Raw genomic sequence first — 15,746 nt, forward strand, 5'->3', positions numbered from 1 at the left:
TACAAGTTGGCTAAGATTGTATACAAAAATAGAGCTTGTGTTCGGTTTCTGACATCAATTATCTCTTTGAGAAAAAGGCAAAGCATAACTTTTAAGAAAAATCCAATCAATGAGAAACAGTCAGATCTGACAAAGCCAGATCTCTGTGGGCTCTACTGTGTTGAGCTGTGCAACAGGAACTCTAGTACCAGACCCAGACCCAGGTACAGGAGCAGGGACATGTCATCAGGGACTTGTTACAATCCCAGAATAACATTTGAAAGTACAATGGACAACATGGTATTCTAAACTTGAGAAAAATAAAATATGGCACAACTGTAAAAACTGAGGGGAGGGCAAGTGTGTGTGTAGGACCACTTTCAGTGTGTATGTTATTGGTAGCCAACCACACATCACAGAATTTACAGGGTAGTCAGTAACAGAAGGGAACATAAAAGTGGATGTTTAAACTGATTGATTTCAAAACAGCTAGCAAATATCGAGCAAATACCAAATTGGGGTGCCTAGATCTGTTTTCTGACTAGTTGTATGCAGAGGTAGCTAACATTTGAGGTAGCTGGAAATATACTAGAGTAAGGCCCAGGCTGGGCTAGACTCAGAAATATACTAGAGTAGGGCCCAGGCTGGGCTAGACTCAGAAATATACTAGAGTAGGGCCCAGGCTGGGCTAGACTCAGAAATATACTAGAGTAAGGCCCAGGCTGGGCTAGACTCAGAAATATACTAGAGTAGGGCCCAGGCTGGGCTAGACTCAGAAATATACTAGAGTAAGGCCCAGGCTGGGCTAGACTCAGAAATATACTAGAGTAAGGCCCAGGCTGGGCTAGACTCAGAAATATACTAGAGTAAGGCCCAGGCTGGGCTAGACTCAGAAATATACTAGAGTAGGGCCCAGGCTGGGCTAGACTCAGAAATATACTAGAGTAGGGCCCAGGCTGGGCTAGACTCAGAAATATACTAGAGTAGGGCCCAGGCTGGGCTAGACTCAGAAATATACTAGAGTAAGGCCCAGGCTGGGCTAGACTCAGAAATATACTAGAGTAAGGCCCAGGCTGGGCTAGACTCAGAAATATACTAGAGTAGGGCCCAGGCTGGGCTAGACGCAGATTCAGTTCAGATTTTCATTCATCCTCAAAGAAGATGTAAACTGAAGCACATGCAGAAAATGCAGTTTTCATGAAATGGGTTCCAGTCCATCTCTATCAAGGAGTAAATGACAGTTTGAGTGACTGAGTTGAGCCTGGCCAGGCAGGGACTAGACAGATGCAGGGTAGGCTTGTTTGGAATGTCATGGTTCAGTTCTCAATGTCAGAGTTCCCAGTCACACATTCAGGTCCACAAAAAAAGGAACATTCCACCAAACTTATCACTTTTTGGAGTTGGTAGTCCACAATATTGTTAAAACTGATGAAATATTCCTTTAAATGGTACATAACCCAGCAAAAAAGCATAATAAAAATAGATGAACCAAACAATGGCACCGAGATCTGCTGAAGATAAAAATCGCTTCACCTCTGTGGTGAAATCTGTCATACTGTATAGCCAGCTCATCTTATAGATTTTAACGATACCGCCATTGGTTTACAACATGGGTTTCATTGCACAGTACTTGGATGACATACAGGTCAAGTGTTAACATAAAGCTATGATAAACAGGATCTATTGGCCTTGGAGGGGAACCCCTCTCTATCAGTAAATACACCAGAAACCAGCTGGGCTGGTAGCAGTAATCACTTCAAGTCTACAAACATTTTCTTGGCAAATGTTTGGCAGCAGAACGCACAAACACCCAGTCCCACACCTGCCCCCCTCTTCTTAGATCTACACTGGGGATTAGGATCTAGTGGCTAGGGTATAGGGGGCTGGGATTTGGGATTGGGCTATTGTCACTCAGCCAGGTGCATAAAGATAGCTACAATTCAAAATAACAACAACAACAACAAACAAACACTCTCTCATTCTCTCCGTCTGCGTTTTTTTCTTATAGAAAATTCTAAACAATAAAATCTGAGTTCTCTGGGTGAAAGTCTTGTGCTGGAGCCCAGGGCAGGCAGATCAGACCAGCCTTCCTCTCTTGCCGGCTGCCTGGGACCTGCGCAGGTCGGAAGACAGCTCTAGGGTCCACAGCAGCGCAGAGTCAGATAGACATGTCTTGTAAAGAGCAGACACCTCTCCCCAGCCTACTGTACCACACTAGACACTCAGGGCTGCTCCACTCAACACACATCTATCTAAACGCTCTGTAGCGCAGCCTAGCCTCCTGGTTTGCTGAGTGGTGGAGGAGGTGAGGGAGGCGGGACCAGCAGGCGTCGGAGGCAAGGTCTGATTGGTAGCCCCGGGAAGGGGTCACATGCTGCTGTCTTGTAGGAGGGGCTCGATGTCCTCGTCGCTGGTGGGTGTGGCCAGGGGGACGGCGCCCTGTGGGTGGGCGGCGCTGCCGCTGGTCTTGCGGGAGGAGCAGGTCTTGACAGCAAGGCGGTGGTGCTCGGGGATGAAGATGGCCACAAGTAGCGCCAGCAGCACAGCACACGCCCCGAACAGGAACGGAGGGCCAGGGATCACAGACTTCTACAGGGAACAGAAGTACACAAGGGGGTGAGGGGGCGAGTGAGTGAGTGAGTGAGCGTGAGTGAGTGAGTGAGTGAGTGAGTGAGTGAGTGAGTGAGTGAGTGAGTGAGTGAGTGAGTGAGTGAGTGAGTGAGTGAGTGTGTGAGTGAGTGAGTGAGTGAGTGAGTGAGTGAGTGAGTGAGTGAGTGAGTGAGTGAGTGAGTGAGTGAGTGAGTGAGTGAGTGAGTGAGTGAGTGAGTGAGTGAACGAGTACCGCTATGACAGGATCATGGGGCTTGTCTCCCGCTACTGGGTTCAGCTCATTGAGCTCCACATTGAAGAGGAAGAAGATGAAGCCGTAGAGAGCAGGGCCCAGGCCGTTACACAGACCCCTAATACCTGTGACCATACCCTGCACCACACCTGTAAAGATATACACACACACACACACACACACACAAACACACTGTTACACACAGGCTATACCACTGGATACATATATATAGCACACAGGAAAGGAAAACAGGAGAGGAGAAGAGGAGAGGAAAGGAGAGGAGAGGAGAAGGAGCAGAAGAAAGAGGAGCAGGAGAAAGGAGAGGAGGAGAAGAAGGAGAGGACCAGAAGAGAGGAGAGGAGGGGAGAGGAGAGGAGAAGAAGGAGAGGAGCAGGAGAGAGGAGAGGAGAGGAGCAGGAGAGAGGAGCAGGAGAGAGGAGAGGAGAGGAGAGGAGAGGAGAGGAGAGGAGAGGAGAGGAGAGGAGAGGAGAGGAGAGGAGAGGAGAGGAGAGGAGAGGAGAGGAGAGGAGAGGAGAGGAGAGGAGAGGAGAGGAGAGGAGAGGAGAGGAGAGGAGGCCTGTTACCCTGCTGGTCTGCGGACGTGCTGCGTGAAACCAGAGCGCTGACTGCTGGGAAGGTGATGCTGGACATGGCTGCCACCGTGCCTGCAGCCCATATCATCCTGAAAACACACACACACGGTCACTTGCCATAGGGCCAACACTGACTCTGACCAAACTCCCCATCCCTGATACCAGTGTCTACATTCCCTCCGACAGCCTGGTGTACCCCGGCCTGCAGACTAGAAATGAGCCTCACCATGGTTCTGATCCGAAGCCGTACCAGGCAAGCTGGAACAGCTGGAAGCCCAGGCCCAACAGAACCGTGTTTTTGTTCCCGATGGTCCTCATCAGGATGCTCAGAAAGAGAGTCTGACAGAGCAGACAGGAAACAAACAAGATGAGACGAGAAAGACAGAAACATGAATTTAATATTTTTGCTTTCAATATGGCTATTGCATGGAATCTGAAGTTATCCAAATGATTGAAATAGAAGAATATATGATCCGAATCCAAATTATAACAACCAATAAGATACCTGAGCAACTATAGACAGGATCCCCACCATGGCGATGAAGGCAACAATGGCTGCCGGGGTGAACTCAATAACCTGAGAGAGAAGAGGAAATTCAATACCTCCTCCAACCACTACATTTCCCTCTCAATCCCAAAAAAATCTATTCAAAAATAGACACAATGGCCATGGGGTCCCATCAATTCTGAAACATCAAACTGCGGAATGTCCCTTTAAGGTCAGTAGTGTGTGTGTGTGTGTGTGTGTGTGTGTGTGTGTGTGTGTGTGTGTGTGTGTGTGTGTGTGTGTGTCACCTGTTTCAAGTAGAGGAAGAAGCTGGAGTACTGCCCGGCTTCAGGCAGGTAGGACAGGAAGACTGTAACACAGATGAGCAGCACGGTGGAGTCTTTCCCCACGCGGCGCAGAGACTGAGGAGAGGAACAGCAGGTGGTCAGCAGGACGGAGGATCCCTGGACTTCCTGTGATCAGGTGGTTGGAGCGTGGTGCTTATGTGCGTTAAGTTTTAGGAATGGGTTTAGTTTCCTTTTAATGTAAGGGCGTATTCACACCATACAGAGAGCAATAAGGTTCAAAAATAGGCTTTGTTCATCCGATCTAAATCCAACCACCGCGCTCATGTGTGGAAATAATTTTTGATCAGGTGTAGGACATTATGATCATCTAACCTAAAGGTGGACGAATAAATCATCCTTTATAAAACCACAAGTAGGCTATCCAAATAATCAGACATTCAGTTGTCTGTTTATGTGAATTAGCAGCTATGGATTACATTATTAAATATAGTGCGGTGCAACTATTCAGAGTAGGGATGAGCGATATCTCGAATTTGATTAATTTGCGTTTTGGAAGAAGAAAAAAAGGAGCTACAGTAAGTGCTTCCTCTGCTGCTAGTTGCTCAAATGCCAGCACCAGCAGTTCTCTCCAGGCACATTTCTAAAGGTCAGGTTTTGTCCCTCCCTCCCACTTTTCTCATCTCTCACATTTTTTCGTTTGCCTGCCTCTCTCTGCCGATCGCGCAGCTGATTGCAGTTGAGTTGACGCAAGTAAACTTTTTCTCCACTGCAAAGTAACAAGCCCATTTTCATGGATTGGATTTTCCAAGAGGTGGTTGTTCTCACGCAATGAAAGCAGAATGGATTCATTTGGAGATGTGACTTCTGGACAGTTTCTCCATTTGGGCCATTTTCATTAGCCTACCCTGTAGCAGGACATCCAGGCCTAAGGGAATTGATTACATAGCCTACTTGAATGCCACTAAATGTTTCCACTATTTATTCTCTCTCAGACTAAAAGTTCAGTCTTATAAAGAAAAGTATTTTTGAATCGTGTTTTCTCTTGAATCCATGTAAACTGAAAAAAAAAATGAATCTAATATGAAACATTGAGATTTCATATTTTCGCCATATCACCCAGCCCTATTTCAGAGTGGATGTAGTGATGGAGTAGAGCAAAGACTTCACATTTTTTCAATATGTTATCAGAAAATACAAGCTGTAAGCCAATACGTATTCCACTTGCTGCTCACTCAAATTGAATGTGTTGTTCATATACCAAACACTGGTATATGAACCAGACAGTAGCAACAGAGCACACTCTGATGATGCTCCATTTTCCATTAACCCACTACAGGATTTTTTGTCCAGGCGAAGAAAACTCTGAGGGGTTTCCAGAAATCCAAAAATGTGTTTGCTTTGTCCCGATTGCCATCTGAACACAAAAGTGCAACATTGTACATATTATTCCCTGAATCGGAACAAAGCAAACAAACTACAGGTCTGAATGCACCTTAAGTGTTTTTTGGTAAGAAATATGGACTATATGGACATACAGTATATTATCATAGGCTTGGCTTAGTTTAGTTTAGCTTAGCTAGACTACAGTAGGTAATGGTTTCTCACAGCGAAGGGGTCAGCCTGCTCCCAGGATATGGCCTTTCCCCAAGAGGACAGCCTCATCTTGTTTGGCAGGGACTCTGGTACGATAAAGAACACAAAGGCGATGTCGACCACAGAGATGATTGTAGCCACCAGCACCACCAAGCTGTCACCATAGGTAGTCGACAGGTAGGTCCCAATGGCCGGGCTTGTCACCAGGCTGGCTGCAAATGTCGCTGACACCTGGAGACAGAGGGATAGAGCAGGTATATATACCTATTAGGCTTGTTTTTTTATTTCTGGTAAAAAAAAAAAAAAAGAACAAAAGAAAAAGGAACAAAATAACTTTTTTTTTTTTTTTCCAGTCTGACAACATTGAACATAATTTATGGGTTATTACTTTTTTGTGTTTTCCCAGATAAAGATGCATAAAATGTCTTTACACGGAACATGCAACTTTTTACCCACATCTATCTGCCGGGAGCGGGTATGGAACCCTGCTGTCCAGGGAAAGTTATTTTTAGTCTGGGAGCAGATTAATAGTCCAGGAAACTGCTTCACTGCAGCCCAGTTCATGAACACTATGGGGGCCAATCCTAGAGGGCTATAATACGGGATGGTCTATTAAAAATGAAAGATATACCCTTCCTTCATATTCACAGGAGCACAGCAAGATTCCCAACATGTTTTGCACTTACTTTTTGACAGTAATACAACCACTTTGAGGAATCCACGCTAGCTCCGGTTAGCATTAGCCACCTTGCTAGTGGAAGGTATGGGGGGGTTAGAGTATTGCATCCAAAACTCCTCAAAAAGACAAATTGTTTATTACACTGATGACATGACATTGGTCAGCATTGTAGCAACTGTTGTAATATCAATCTTTTAATAATATCTATAGTAAAACTACAGTTTATTGCAGTGCACAAAGGGCCACCGTACTTCATTACACAGCAGTAAATGTAATGAAGATAATATTCTTTTTAAATTGCCACTGCTTTCCAATACCTTTAATCGCGTCAGTGTAGCAAACAATTTGAATGTATTTTTAAGGAGTTGGATTCTATGCTCTAACACAGATTTTCTGATTTGCCTGGATTACAATCATAGCTGCATACTTCTACTACAGTACATTCCAAGTAAATGCAAAAACAAGCTACATGTTCAAAATCTTGCAGCGCCCCTTCAACTGCAGGAACTGGGGAAGGAATCCTCATCGTCTCTAAGGAAAAGTGCTGAGAGTCAGGCCAGGGTTCTTACCAGGCCGTAGGCTGTGCTTCGTTCATGCTCCTCTGTGATGTCAGCCACGTAGGCGAAGATGACAGAAAACGTGACAGCGAAGATTCCAGAGACGGAGATCAGGGCAAAATACCACCTGCACATAGACAGACAGAACATATCTCAGGTGTAAATAACACAGATGAATACTACAGAGAGGCAACATCTGAACTATTTGAATATAAACATGACACTGGAACACTTGTCCATTATACCCCAAGATCTTCTGGTCCCTTTGATATTTGATTACATATCAAAAGTGTATGGTAAAACAATAACACCAGACCCTTTGGCCTATCTGTGAATTCTGTTATATACACACTGGCCCTCATTCATCAATGGAACGCACAGAAATTATACGACAGCGTTCATATGTGATTCATGAAACCTTCATACCTCGCTGATCATAATTTACAAATGATCAGGTGTACATAAATGTCGTCATTTAAATATCACACCCCTACATATTCTGGCCTTGCCCCTGCAGTTTACAGCATGGAGATGCGTAATAATGGCCAAGAAGAGAAATTTCTCTGACCACTTGTCCAATAGACACTTATCACTCTCCATGGAAAGATTCCTGCGGTCCCAGAAAACCCTCTACGTTTTACAATTTGATCTTAAGGGATGAAATTCACACATGCAAATTCACACTCACACATAGCACAGCATGTGAGCTGGGCAGCTTCCGTGTTTAACTGTGTAGCCTATAGGCCTACAAAAACCAATGTGCATGAATAGCTGTCAATATGAGGATTTATAATATGAGGATTTATTGTGACAATAAATTACAAAGAAACAAAATCTCACATTAGAGCTAAAACCTGTGTGAATTTCATCACGTAAAATCCTCTTTCATACAGTAGGCCTAGGAAGCGCATAGAGGTCTTCTACAGAGCCCGATCTGGCATTATATACCGATATCTGATGACTGTAAAAGCTCTTATTTAAATAAGTGTCTAAGAAGTGTTATTCATATGGAGGGTCTTCATCAGACAGATAAGGTCTCATTCGTGGTGTAAGAACTATTTGAATATGGTGAGAGTGTAATGAGGAAACATTTCCTGGAATTACAGTATATTAACGAGGAAAGACATTCCATTTAATACAGAAGTCAAATGTTAACTAGATGACTATAGCGTGCTATCACTGTGCACAGACTTGTCTCCTCGCTTTAAATCTGCGAAACAAACTTTTTGGTATAGCTGGAGAAGAACAAGCCTGGATCAGTCACATCTCTCCGTGAGTATGTGTGTATTAGACCATGAGAGCCCCTAGGCCATAACCCCAGGTTCCAAGCCCTGTGTTTGCAGGGAGAAGCCACTGGCCGCGCTGCAGCGGCCACTCACATGAGAGACATGTGACTGCTCACAAAGAACACAATGTCTGTCTGCCGCCCGCTTGCCTGCCTGCATGCTAGTCTGAGTCAGTCTACTAGTCTATCTGTCTGAGCCTGCCTGTGAGTCTGTCTGCTTGAGCCTGCCTGCTAGTGTGTCTGCCCGAGTCAGTCTACTAGTCTGTCTGCCTGACTGAGCCTGTCTACTTGTACAGGGCTATGGCTGGGTGGCTGTTTGTAGTAGACTTAGACGCTAGAAGTCATGACCTGAAGCTTAAGGACAGACGCAGGGGGATTTAGTACTGTGGGCTAGGATGCCAAAGGCTAGAGGTCAGGGGTCAAGGGTGAAGGGCTGGGCCTCACCATGGGCTGATTCTCATGAGGGGGATGGGCGCGCAGGTGAAGAACACTGTCATCAGCAGAAAGGTCTTCCTGCCCCACACGTCTGATAAGGCACCAATCAGAGGGGCGCTCAGGAATGACAGAAGACCCTGCTTGCACGCACATATACGCACACACACACACACACACACACACACACACACACACACACACACACACACAGGAGATATACAATGTCAACAAAGGGGAGATATAATGTCAAAAAGGGAAGAAAACAATGTCAATATGTAAAACACACTGCATGAGTGGTCTACTCTGTAAGCAACAAGCTCCCAGAAAAGCTTATGATGATGATTACTAAATCTGCCATTTATTTTTTTGGCTTGTAACAATCTTTACTGGCAGGGTATCATCAATTATTTAAGACAACCATACATGACAATGACTGGAAAACCATCCTCTTGTTTACCCTATGCCTCCCTATACCCTGTCACTGTCAAGTAAAGTGGTAACTAAGCAAACTCACTCCTGCATGTTTCCGTAACACATCCCAGAAGTTTTGTGAAAATGCTGACATCATAAGAAAATCCTCCAAGAAGACTAAGAACAAAACTTTTCTGATATGAGTGTAAAGGCATGATGGGAACAGCTACTTCAAGGCGCTATAGCTTCCTCATTAAACATTCCTAAATAGTGAGATGGCATCCTTGAGATGTCACAACAAAGAAAGCACCAACACAGCAGACCAAGTATCTCACCTTCACACCTTGAACCAGACCGTTCATCAGGAATGTGTGCTGAGGGAAGGTCTCGTGGAGAACCTGTTCAAACATACAAAACACAACACAACATCAAACATGTCTCAGATCTACTGCTAGTACGACGTCTGTGCTCCAGGTAACATGGTCATTCATGCATGCATTTAATCTCGGGACTGATGGGTACATTGAATGGGAAAATTGCTTATGGACCTGGTCTAAGGGCAGTTTTGAGTTTCCTCTGCTACATAGGAAATCATACAAGCTGGCTAATTAACAGGCCCTTTTCACAGCCACCATTTGACATGTCAAAGCAGTGTTAACACAGGTGTAAATTAATTTTGGTCCCGTTCTATTTAGAGTGTTACAGCCATTCCAGTGAGCCAGCATGTACAATGTCACCTAGATCCTAAATGGAACAGGGCCACAATTCATGTTATTAATTACACCTATTCCACTAGTGGGTTAGTTTGTATCATATAACAAATGATGACTTGGAAGGGAAGGAAAAGATGAGCACTCCATGTGGGCAACTTCATCCTCCTTATATTCGGGTACAGTATGTTATGTGTACTAACTGTGTGCATTGTTAATACTCACGGTCAGCATTGGAGTTGTCAACAGCCCCCAGGCGAAAAACTCCAGGAAGATGACCACAACTGCATGGGACACTTTAGCACGGCCTGTGCTCGGCTGGAATGGGACAAGAAATCGAGTGGACGTCGTAAGCAGCAGTCACTGCCTAGTTCAGTTCACCAGCCCCCTGTACCATCTAGGTCGAACTGTCAACTTTAACTTATGTCATAGGTAGCTAGCTACAAGTTGGCTAGCGATCGATGTCGTGGCAGGTACAATGTTGATAATCACAACACAATATTGACAACGTTAGCTAACGGTTAGTTAGCTATAATGTACAAACTAGTTAAAAACATATCCTGTGAAATATTGCCACCATTATTAGCTAGGTAAGCTAGCAACAACCCTAGTTAGCCTAGCTACAGTAGTTAGCTCACTTCACTTACGGAGGTCCCATCTCGCTTCCTGGCCAACATGATGTCGTTGGCCTCACTGGGTATTTTCTCTAGGGTCATTTTACATCTTGCTGAATCGTTGTTTACATGAAGTCCATGCTGCGAATATGTCCGATATGTATCCGTTTCTTCCAGGTTGTCTGGTATTTTACACTGTGTATATGATTTTGCGGTATTTCACCGAATGTCATGGATGGACTGAGAGATTTTCTTTCTAAAATTCCTCCGTTGTAATTTGCATGATGACGACATCCGTTTTCCTCCCGGCGCCGCCTCCGTCATGCGCGCACCGGAAACCACCGAGAGGCTCTCGGGTCAGTGCTAATTTAGGCCACTCAGACTCTACATAATGGTACAAACTGCAGAACTGACTTCGGATCAGCAATGGTATTTGTTTTCGGCGATTGCTGTCTTCCTTGTTGGTTCATGTGAATGGTTTCAAAATAATACCTGCGCCACCTACCGTCTTTCTGTGAGAGCTACAATGCAGTTGAGGTTTCTAAACATTTATTTGGAAAGCCCTTGGTCAATTGAAAAAGGACTGCGTTAGTTAATCAATCAAATCCTCTGTTTTTGTGCAGTAGCTTTTCCATGCCATAATTTTGCGGAAAAGGGAGGAAAAGGCAATCTATGATAGATCTCACTATTCGGCAGGAAGACTTAGCTCGGAGCTTACAAACACGAATCAGTGGATCACTATTTGGTAGGCAGAGGGATAGGGATAGGCGGGACTCGGTCGAAGAATTTGGGTTGTATGCAAACGGCGCAGAGGTGATCCAATTTAGACCTACTGTTAATCGGGTAAGCAAATATGCCACTAACCATTCGATTGCTAAGGTGCATGGACTCCAACTGGCGTTTGTTCGTATGGAGATTTGGATTTGCAGTGACAATAACGGTGTAAAACCAGGTAGTTGTTTGCCTTTTTGCTCATGTGAGACCGACCCACACTGGCTCCCCTCCCCTCCTTCTTTGTTCGCTTGCGCCTTTTCGCGCTGATGCGGATTTTGTAAATACTGGTGCAACATGGCTGACATTGAGGTTACCTGAGCAGATTACCTATCTATCAGACTATTATGGATCAAATTGGCGCTGTTGAGATGTGATTCACACGTGCGTCTGCGGCAGTAAACGGCCAGAACCTCCCCCTTTTTACGTTAACGGTATTCATTGTAAACAACATGGCTATTTTGAGGTCACAGTATAGGCATCTCAAACCAGTTTCATGTTTACTAGCTTCTTAATAAGATTATATTAAGTAATTTAGATCAAGTCAATGGAACAATACCAGAAGAACATGCAAATGGTTGTTGTGTTAGAAATGTCTATTCCATATTATTACAATGTTAGCCTGATCCCTGACAAGATCCCCGACCTGAATTTGGCTAGCGTTGTAGCAAACCTACATGTTTCAGAAAAGTGGCCAATCGATGCCAAAGGAAATACTTTAGGGTTTATTATGCTACACTGCAACAAGACTAAAACAACATCCCTGTAGTCTACATCATCCCTGATTGTGTGAGCCCTTCGTTCTGCTAGTCAAGGCATTCTGCTCAACAGTCACTCATTACTGCAGTGTTTCTTATCTCTAATTTCAATGCTGATAACTCATTGCCTTTATATCTACACAGTCTGGAGTGCCATAATCCAGGGCAGCAACAGGAGAGGGCTGCAGATACCCTCCTTCCCTCCAGGAGCTCCAAGCTGCATGTGGGTCCCAGCCCTCCTCCTGCTGTCCCCGTGTCAGAGCCCCAGAGTAGCAGAGACCATCCTCCTCTCTTGGCAGCCTGGCTGCCCACCCACATGCACATGAATGAAGACCCCATTTGGGAAGACGCCAGGCCAGAGGCCCAGAGCTGATGGGGGTAAGACAGACAGACAGGCACAGACAGAGTGAGAAGCACATACATGAAAGATGGACTAACCAACAAGGCCGGCAGATATACAGACCAATATGGTAGCAAGAATGGTCTGTTACAGATAATGTTATTACTTCTTTATAACCGCTACAAAGCTGGAGACAGTCTTCCATAACATGTTAATTTGATGTGTATGTGCTCATGATCTTTCTGCTGCAGTTGTCTCTGCTGACAGGTAATACTTTTTGTTGTTTCAGGGCACTCAGGAGTATCTGCAAATATGATGAAGAAGAAGAATTCTCACAAGTGAGTTGGTTATTCATTCTGTCTTCTGTTCTGAGTTAGCATTGAAAAAAAAATTTGTTGTTGCTGTTTGATTCTGCTTGGTGTGAGAGAGGTGTTTATGAATATGACTTATCACAAGCTAGAGAGTGGTCACAATGTACTTTTTGATGAGATTTCAATTAGATTTGATGGCCTCCTTGTATCGTGTGCGTGATGTTCCTCAATGACCTTGGCTAAAGGCAGACTGGCTCACAAACAGATTCAGAGACATAACACCCATATCTCTGTCTCCTCCATCTTGACTCCCCCATAGGAAACAGAAGACCAGTGTTGGCCCCAGCAAGCCCCTCGCTCAGCCCAGACGCAACATTGTGGGTTGCAGGATCCAGCATGTGTGGAAGGAGGGCAGCAAGTCATCTCAGTGGAAGGGCACAGTCCTGGACCAGGTCCCTGTCAATCCCTCCCTCTACCTGATCAAGTATGATGGATTTGACTGCATCTACGGCCTGGAGCTGCACACAGACGAGCGGGTGCAGGGCCTAGAGGTGCTGCCTGACAGAGTCGGTAGGTCTGAGAGGAGCTGGAGGACTTGACATACAAATCTATGCTCTGCATAAATAGAACCATTTGTTTGTGTGGTCATCACCACAAGAACAAAACAAACTAACAGTTTGACTGATCGGTGGTCATTTTTGTTATCATTAGTGTACACAAATAAATCTGAACTTGGTAGCTGTACCTACAGTACAGTGTGTCTGACAGTCTTCCCTCTCCCAGCCCCATCTCGTGTGGGTGATGCCATGCTGGCAGAGACCATGATAGGCAAGGCTGTGGAGCACATGTTCGAGACGGAGGAGGGTCCTAAGGAGGAGTGGAGGGGCATGGTGCTGGCCAGGGCCCCCATCATGACCACCTGGTTCTACATCACCTATGAGAAGGACCCAGTCCTCTACATGTACCAGCTGCTAGATGACTACAAGGAGGGAGACCTCCGGATCATGCCTGACTCCAGTGAGTTGTCACAATGATGCTCTTCTTGCATAGAGTGCTCTGTTAGATATGCTTTCATGTCTTACATACTCTCTCTCTCTCTTATGAAATATTTATTATACAAATATTATTATGCCATATTTGGGTATTTTTCTTGGCCAACAGTGTATTTTTACTCTAACAGCAGCCTTTATACACAGACATGGTTAATGGTAAATTAATTTGGCTGTATTCTCCCGGTTACAGACGACTCTCCGCCAGCAGAGAGAGAGCCAGGCGAGGTGGTGGATAGTCTGGTCGGCAAACAGGTGGAGTACGCCAAAGAGGATGGGGGCAAAAGGACTGGCATGGTCATTCACCAGGTGGAGGCCAAACCCTCTGTGTACTTCATTAAGTTCGACGACGACTTTCATATTTATGTCTACGACTTGGTAAAAACATCTTAGGCATCATCGGGAGTATCTTCACTCCACAGACTATGGCGATGTCATGAAGATTTCTCTGAGGCAAGACAAGATGACCCTCCCCCACACCATTATAAATGGACAATTCCTTGTGTTCCTTTGTTTAATGACAAAACATTACTGTACATGGTTTACTTTTGTTTATCAAAGAAGGGACACATCTGCAGAATCCACCCATGTCTTTCAGCTTGTATTTTGATTTCAAGCCAAGTGCAGAACAGAATATGTTAGTGGCTGAGTGACCTGAAAGAAAGAAAAGTGAAAGTTTGTGTCTTTATTCTTATCTAGTAAGCTGTCTGTGTATATTATTGAGGGTAAGTCATAATGCCTAACATTTTGTAAAATTTCGACAAGGCTTGTTCACTCATGGCTTGTTGATGACTTACTGAGAGTTAATGAGGTCAGTGCCACAGCCTTCCTATTTTAAAGACGTGTATTACACACTAGCCTGGCTGCTAATATTTTATTGAAAACCCTAACAATTTATTTCTGTGAAGTTGTCTCTCATTGAAGGGTAGTTAAAACAAAAGTACTGTATTAAAGCACTCTGGACTTTAAGGCCTCAAATATTCCCCTTAGAACAAGGTGTCTATATGTCAGTAGGTCCATGAAACGCCCATGTGGAATTTTCTGCTACAGATTTGGCCACGTAGTTCTGCAGTGTTAATTCATGAGATCTCATGGTTCTCGTTTTTTTTCTTGTTTTATAGCTTTCTAGTAATATTTGGAATGCCATATCCTTTGGCACATATAGGCTACTATTTTCTGAATACTTTTACTTATATTGTACTCATTTTTGTGTACTCTTTTTTTATCATTCTGTTTTGAATATATATATATATATATTTACTACTATATTTTACTCTAACCACATCTAGAGCGACAAATATTTAGCCTAAAATGGTCATTTGAAAATGAGTATAACAAGAAACAGCCAATCTAGTGTGTGTGTATATATATATATATATATGTGTATGTATATATATATATATATATATATATATATATATACTGTTGGATTAATGTACCCTGCAGCTGGATGAATTTCATTTTGCTTTGAAAGAACTATTCTGACTCACCCTGATGCCATTAATCACTTTCACATGCCCCTCTAGCCTGTCTGAAGTGTCATATGCCTGCAGTGTTGTGAGGCACTGACCTGAGGAGAATACCATTGCTAATATGTGGGTTTTTAAACAAACCAAGGACCCGCCTGGACATCCTAGTGAGTGTAGAGTAAGGCCATCTCGCTCTTATTGTACAGCGCCTTGTATACCTGGATTTGAAAGGCACTTTTGTTAATAAAATTAACTTGCAATTCCAGTAAGGTCCCTTCAAAACAGCCCAAACATCTCTGACTTCTCACTGAGAAATGTCATGCTAGAGCTGGCCCTGGTATAGAGAAACAGTACCCCTCCTGCTGTACCTTGAAGGAACGGCCGTCCTGATTATGTTGTTTAAGTGAATTCAGCCCTATGATTCCTCCTCTTCTCATCTAAGCAGACATAGCTTTGATTTGGGCCAAGACTGCCCTTCCTGAGCAGTCTAGTAGCCTGGTCGTCATTACTTTCTATGTTTCATTTCAGATGTAAGACTTAAGAAGATATTCAATA

At 44.2% G+C, this 15,746-nt stretch overlaps 2 protein-coding genes across 3 annotated transcripts; one reads left to right on the forward strand and one right to left on the reverse strand.

Annotated features, from left to right (window-relative positions):
• Positions 1 to 911: 911 nt before the first annotated feature.
• On the reverse strand, positions 912 to 10,721 carry mfsd14bb (major facilitator superfamily domain containing 14Bb). 2 transcript variants are annotated; one of them, XM_084457539.1, is made up of 12 exons: positions 10,527 to 10,721; positions 10,105 to 10,197; positions 9,505 to 9,567; positions 8,768 to 8,895; positions 7,051 to 7,165; positions 5,815 to 6,033; positions 4,210 to 4,323; positions 3,920 to 3,991; positions 3,641 to 3,753; positions 3,406 to 3,503; positions 2,822 to 2,970; positions 912 to 2,568 (listed from the first exon to the last, which is right to left on the reverse strand). In XM_084457539.1, exons 1-12 carry the CDS (start codon positions 10,593 to 10,595, stop codon positions 2,347 to 2,349), a joined length of 1,455 nt encoding a protein of 484 aa, XP_084313665.1. In that variant the 5' UTR covers positions 10,596 to 10,721; the 3' UTR covers positions 912 to 2,346. The 2 variants fall into 2 exon arrangements, with proteins under 2 accessions (XP_084313665.1, XP_084313664.1); XM_084457538.1 differs by having other exon boundaries at positions 10,518 to 10,721.
• A 527-nt stretch (positions 10,722 to 11,248) lies between these two features.
• spinb (spindlin b) lies at positions 11,249 to 15,061 on the forward strand. Its single transcript, XM_084457345.1, has 6 exons — positions 11,249 to 11,336; positions 12,167 to 12,400; positions 12,652 to 12,700; positions 12,993 to 13,243; positions 13,457 to 13,690; positions 13,916 to 15,061. Exons 2-6 carry the CDS (start codon positions 12,349 to 12,351, stop codon positions 14,113 to 14,115), a joined length of 786 nt encoding a protein of 261 aa, XP_084313471.1. The 5' UTR covers positions 11,249 to 11,336; positions 12,167 to 12,348; the 3' UTR covers positions 14,116 to 15,061.
• Positions 15,062 to 15,746: the final 685 nt, after the last annotated feature.

This window comes from Borostomias antarcticus (genome assembly GCF_949987555.1).
Source record: "Borostomias antarcticus genome assembly, chromosome: 23".
Taxonomy (NCBI): domain Eukaryota; kingdom Metazoa; phylum Chordata; class Actinopteri; order Stomiiformes; family Stomiidae; genus Borostomias; species Borostomias antarcticus.

Coding starts and splice junctions, on each gene's coding strand:
- mfsd14bb (XM_084457538.1), bottom strand. CDS start 10,595: ATGACCCTAGAGAAAATACCCAGTGAGGCCAACGACATCATGTTGGCC. Junction 3,992..4,209: donor TCTTCCTCTACTTGAAACAG/GTGACACACACA, acceptor CTTCTCTCTCAG/GTTATTGAGTTCACCCCGGC. Junction 2,569..2,821: donor CCCATGATCCTGTCATAGCG/GTACTCGTTCAC, acceptor TGTTCCCTGTAG/AAGTCTGTGATCCCTGGCCC.
- spinb (XM_084457345.1), top strand. CDS start 12,349: ATGAAGACCCCATTTGGGAAGACGCCAGGCCAGAGGCCCAGAGCTGAT. Junction 12,701..12,992: donor AAGAAGAAGAATTCTCACAA/GTGAGTTGGTTA, acceptor ACTCCCCCATAG/GAAACAGAAGACCAGTGTTG. Junction 13,244..13,456: donor GGTGCTGCCTGACAGAGTCG/GTAGGTCTGAGA, acceptor TCCCTCTCCCAG/CCCCATCTCGTGTGGGTGAT.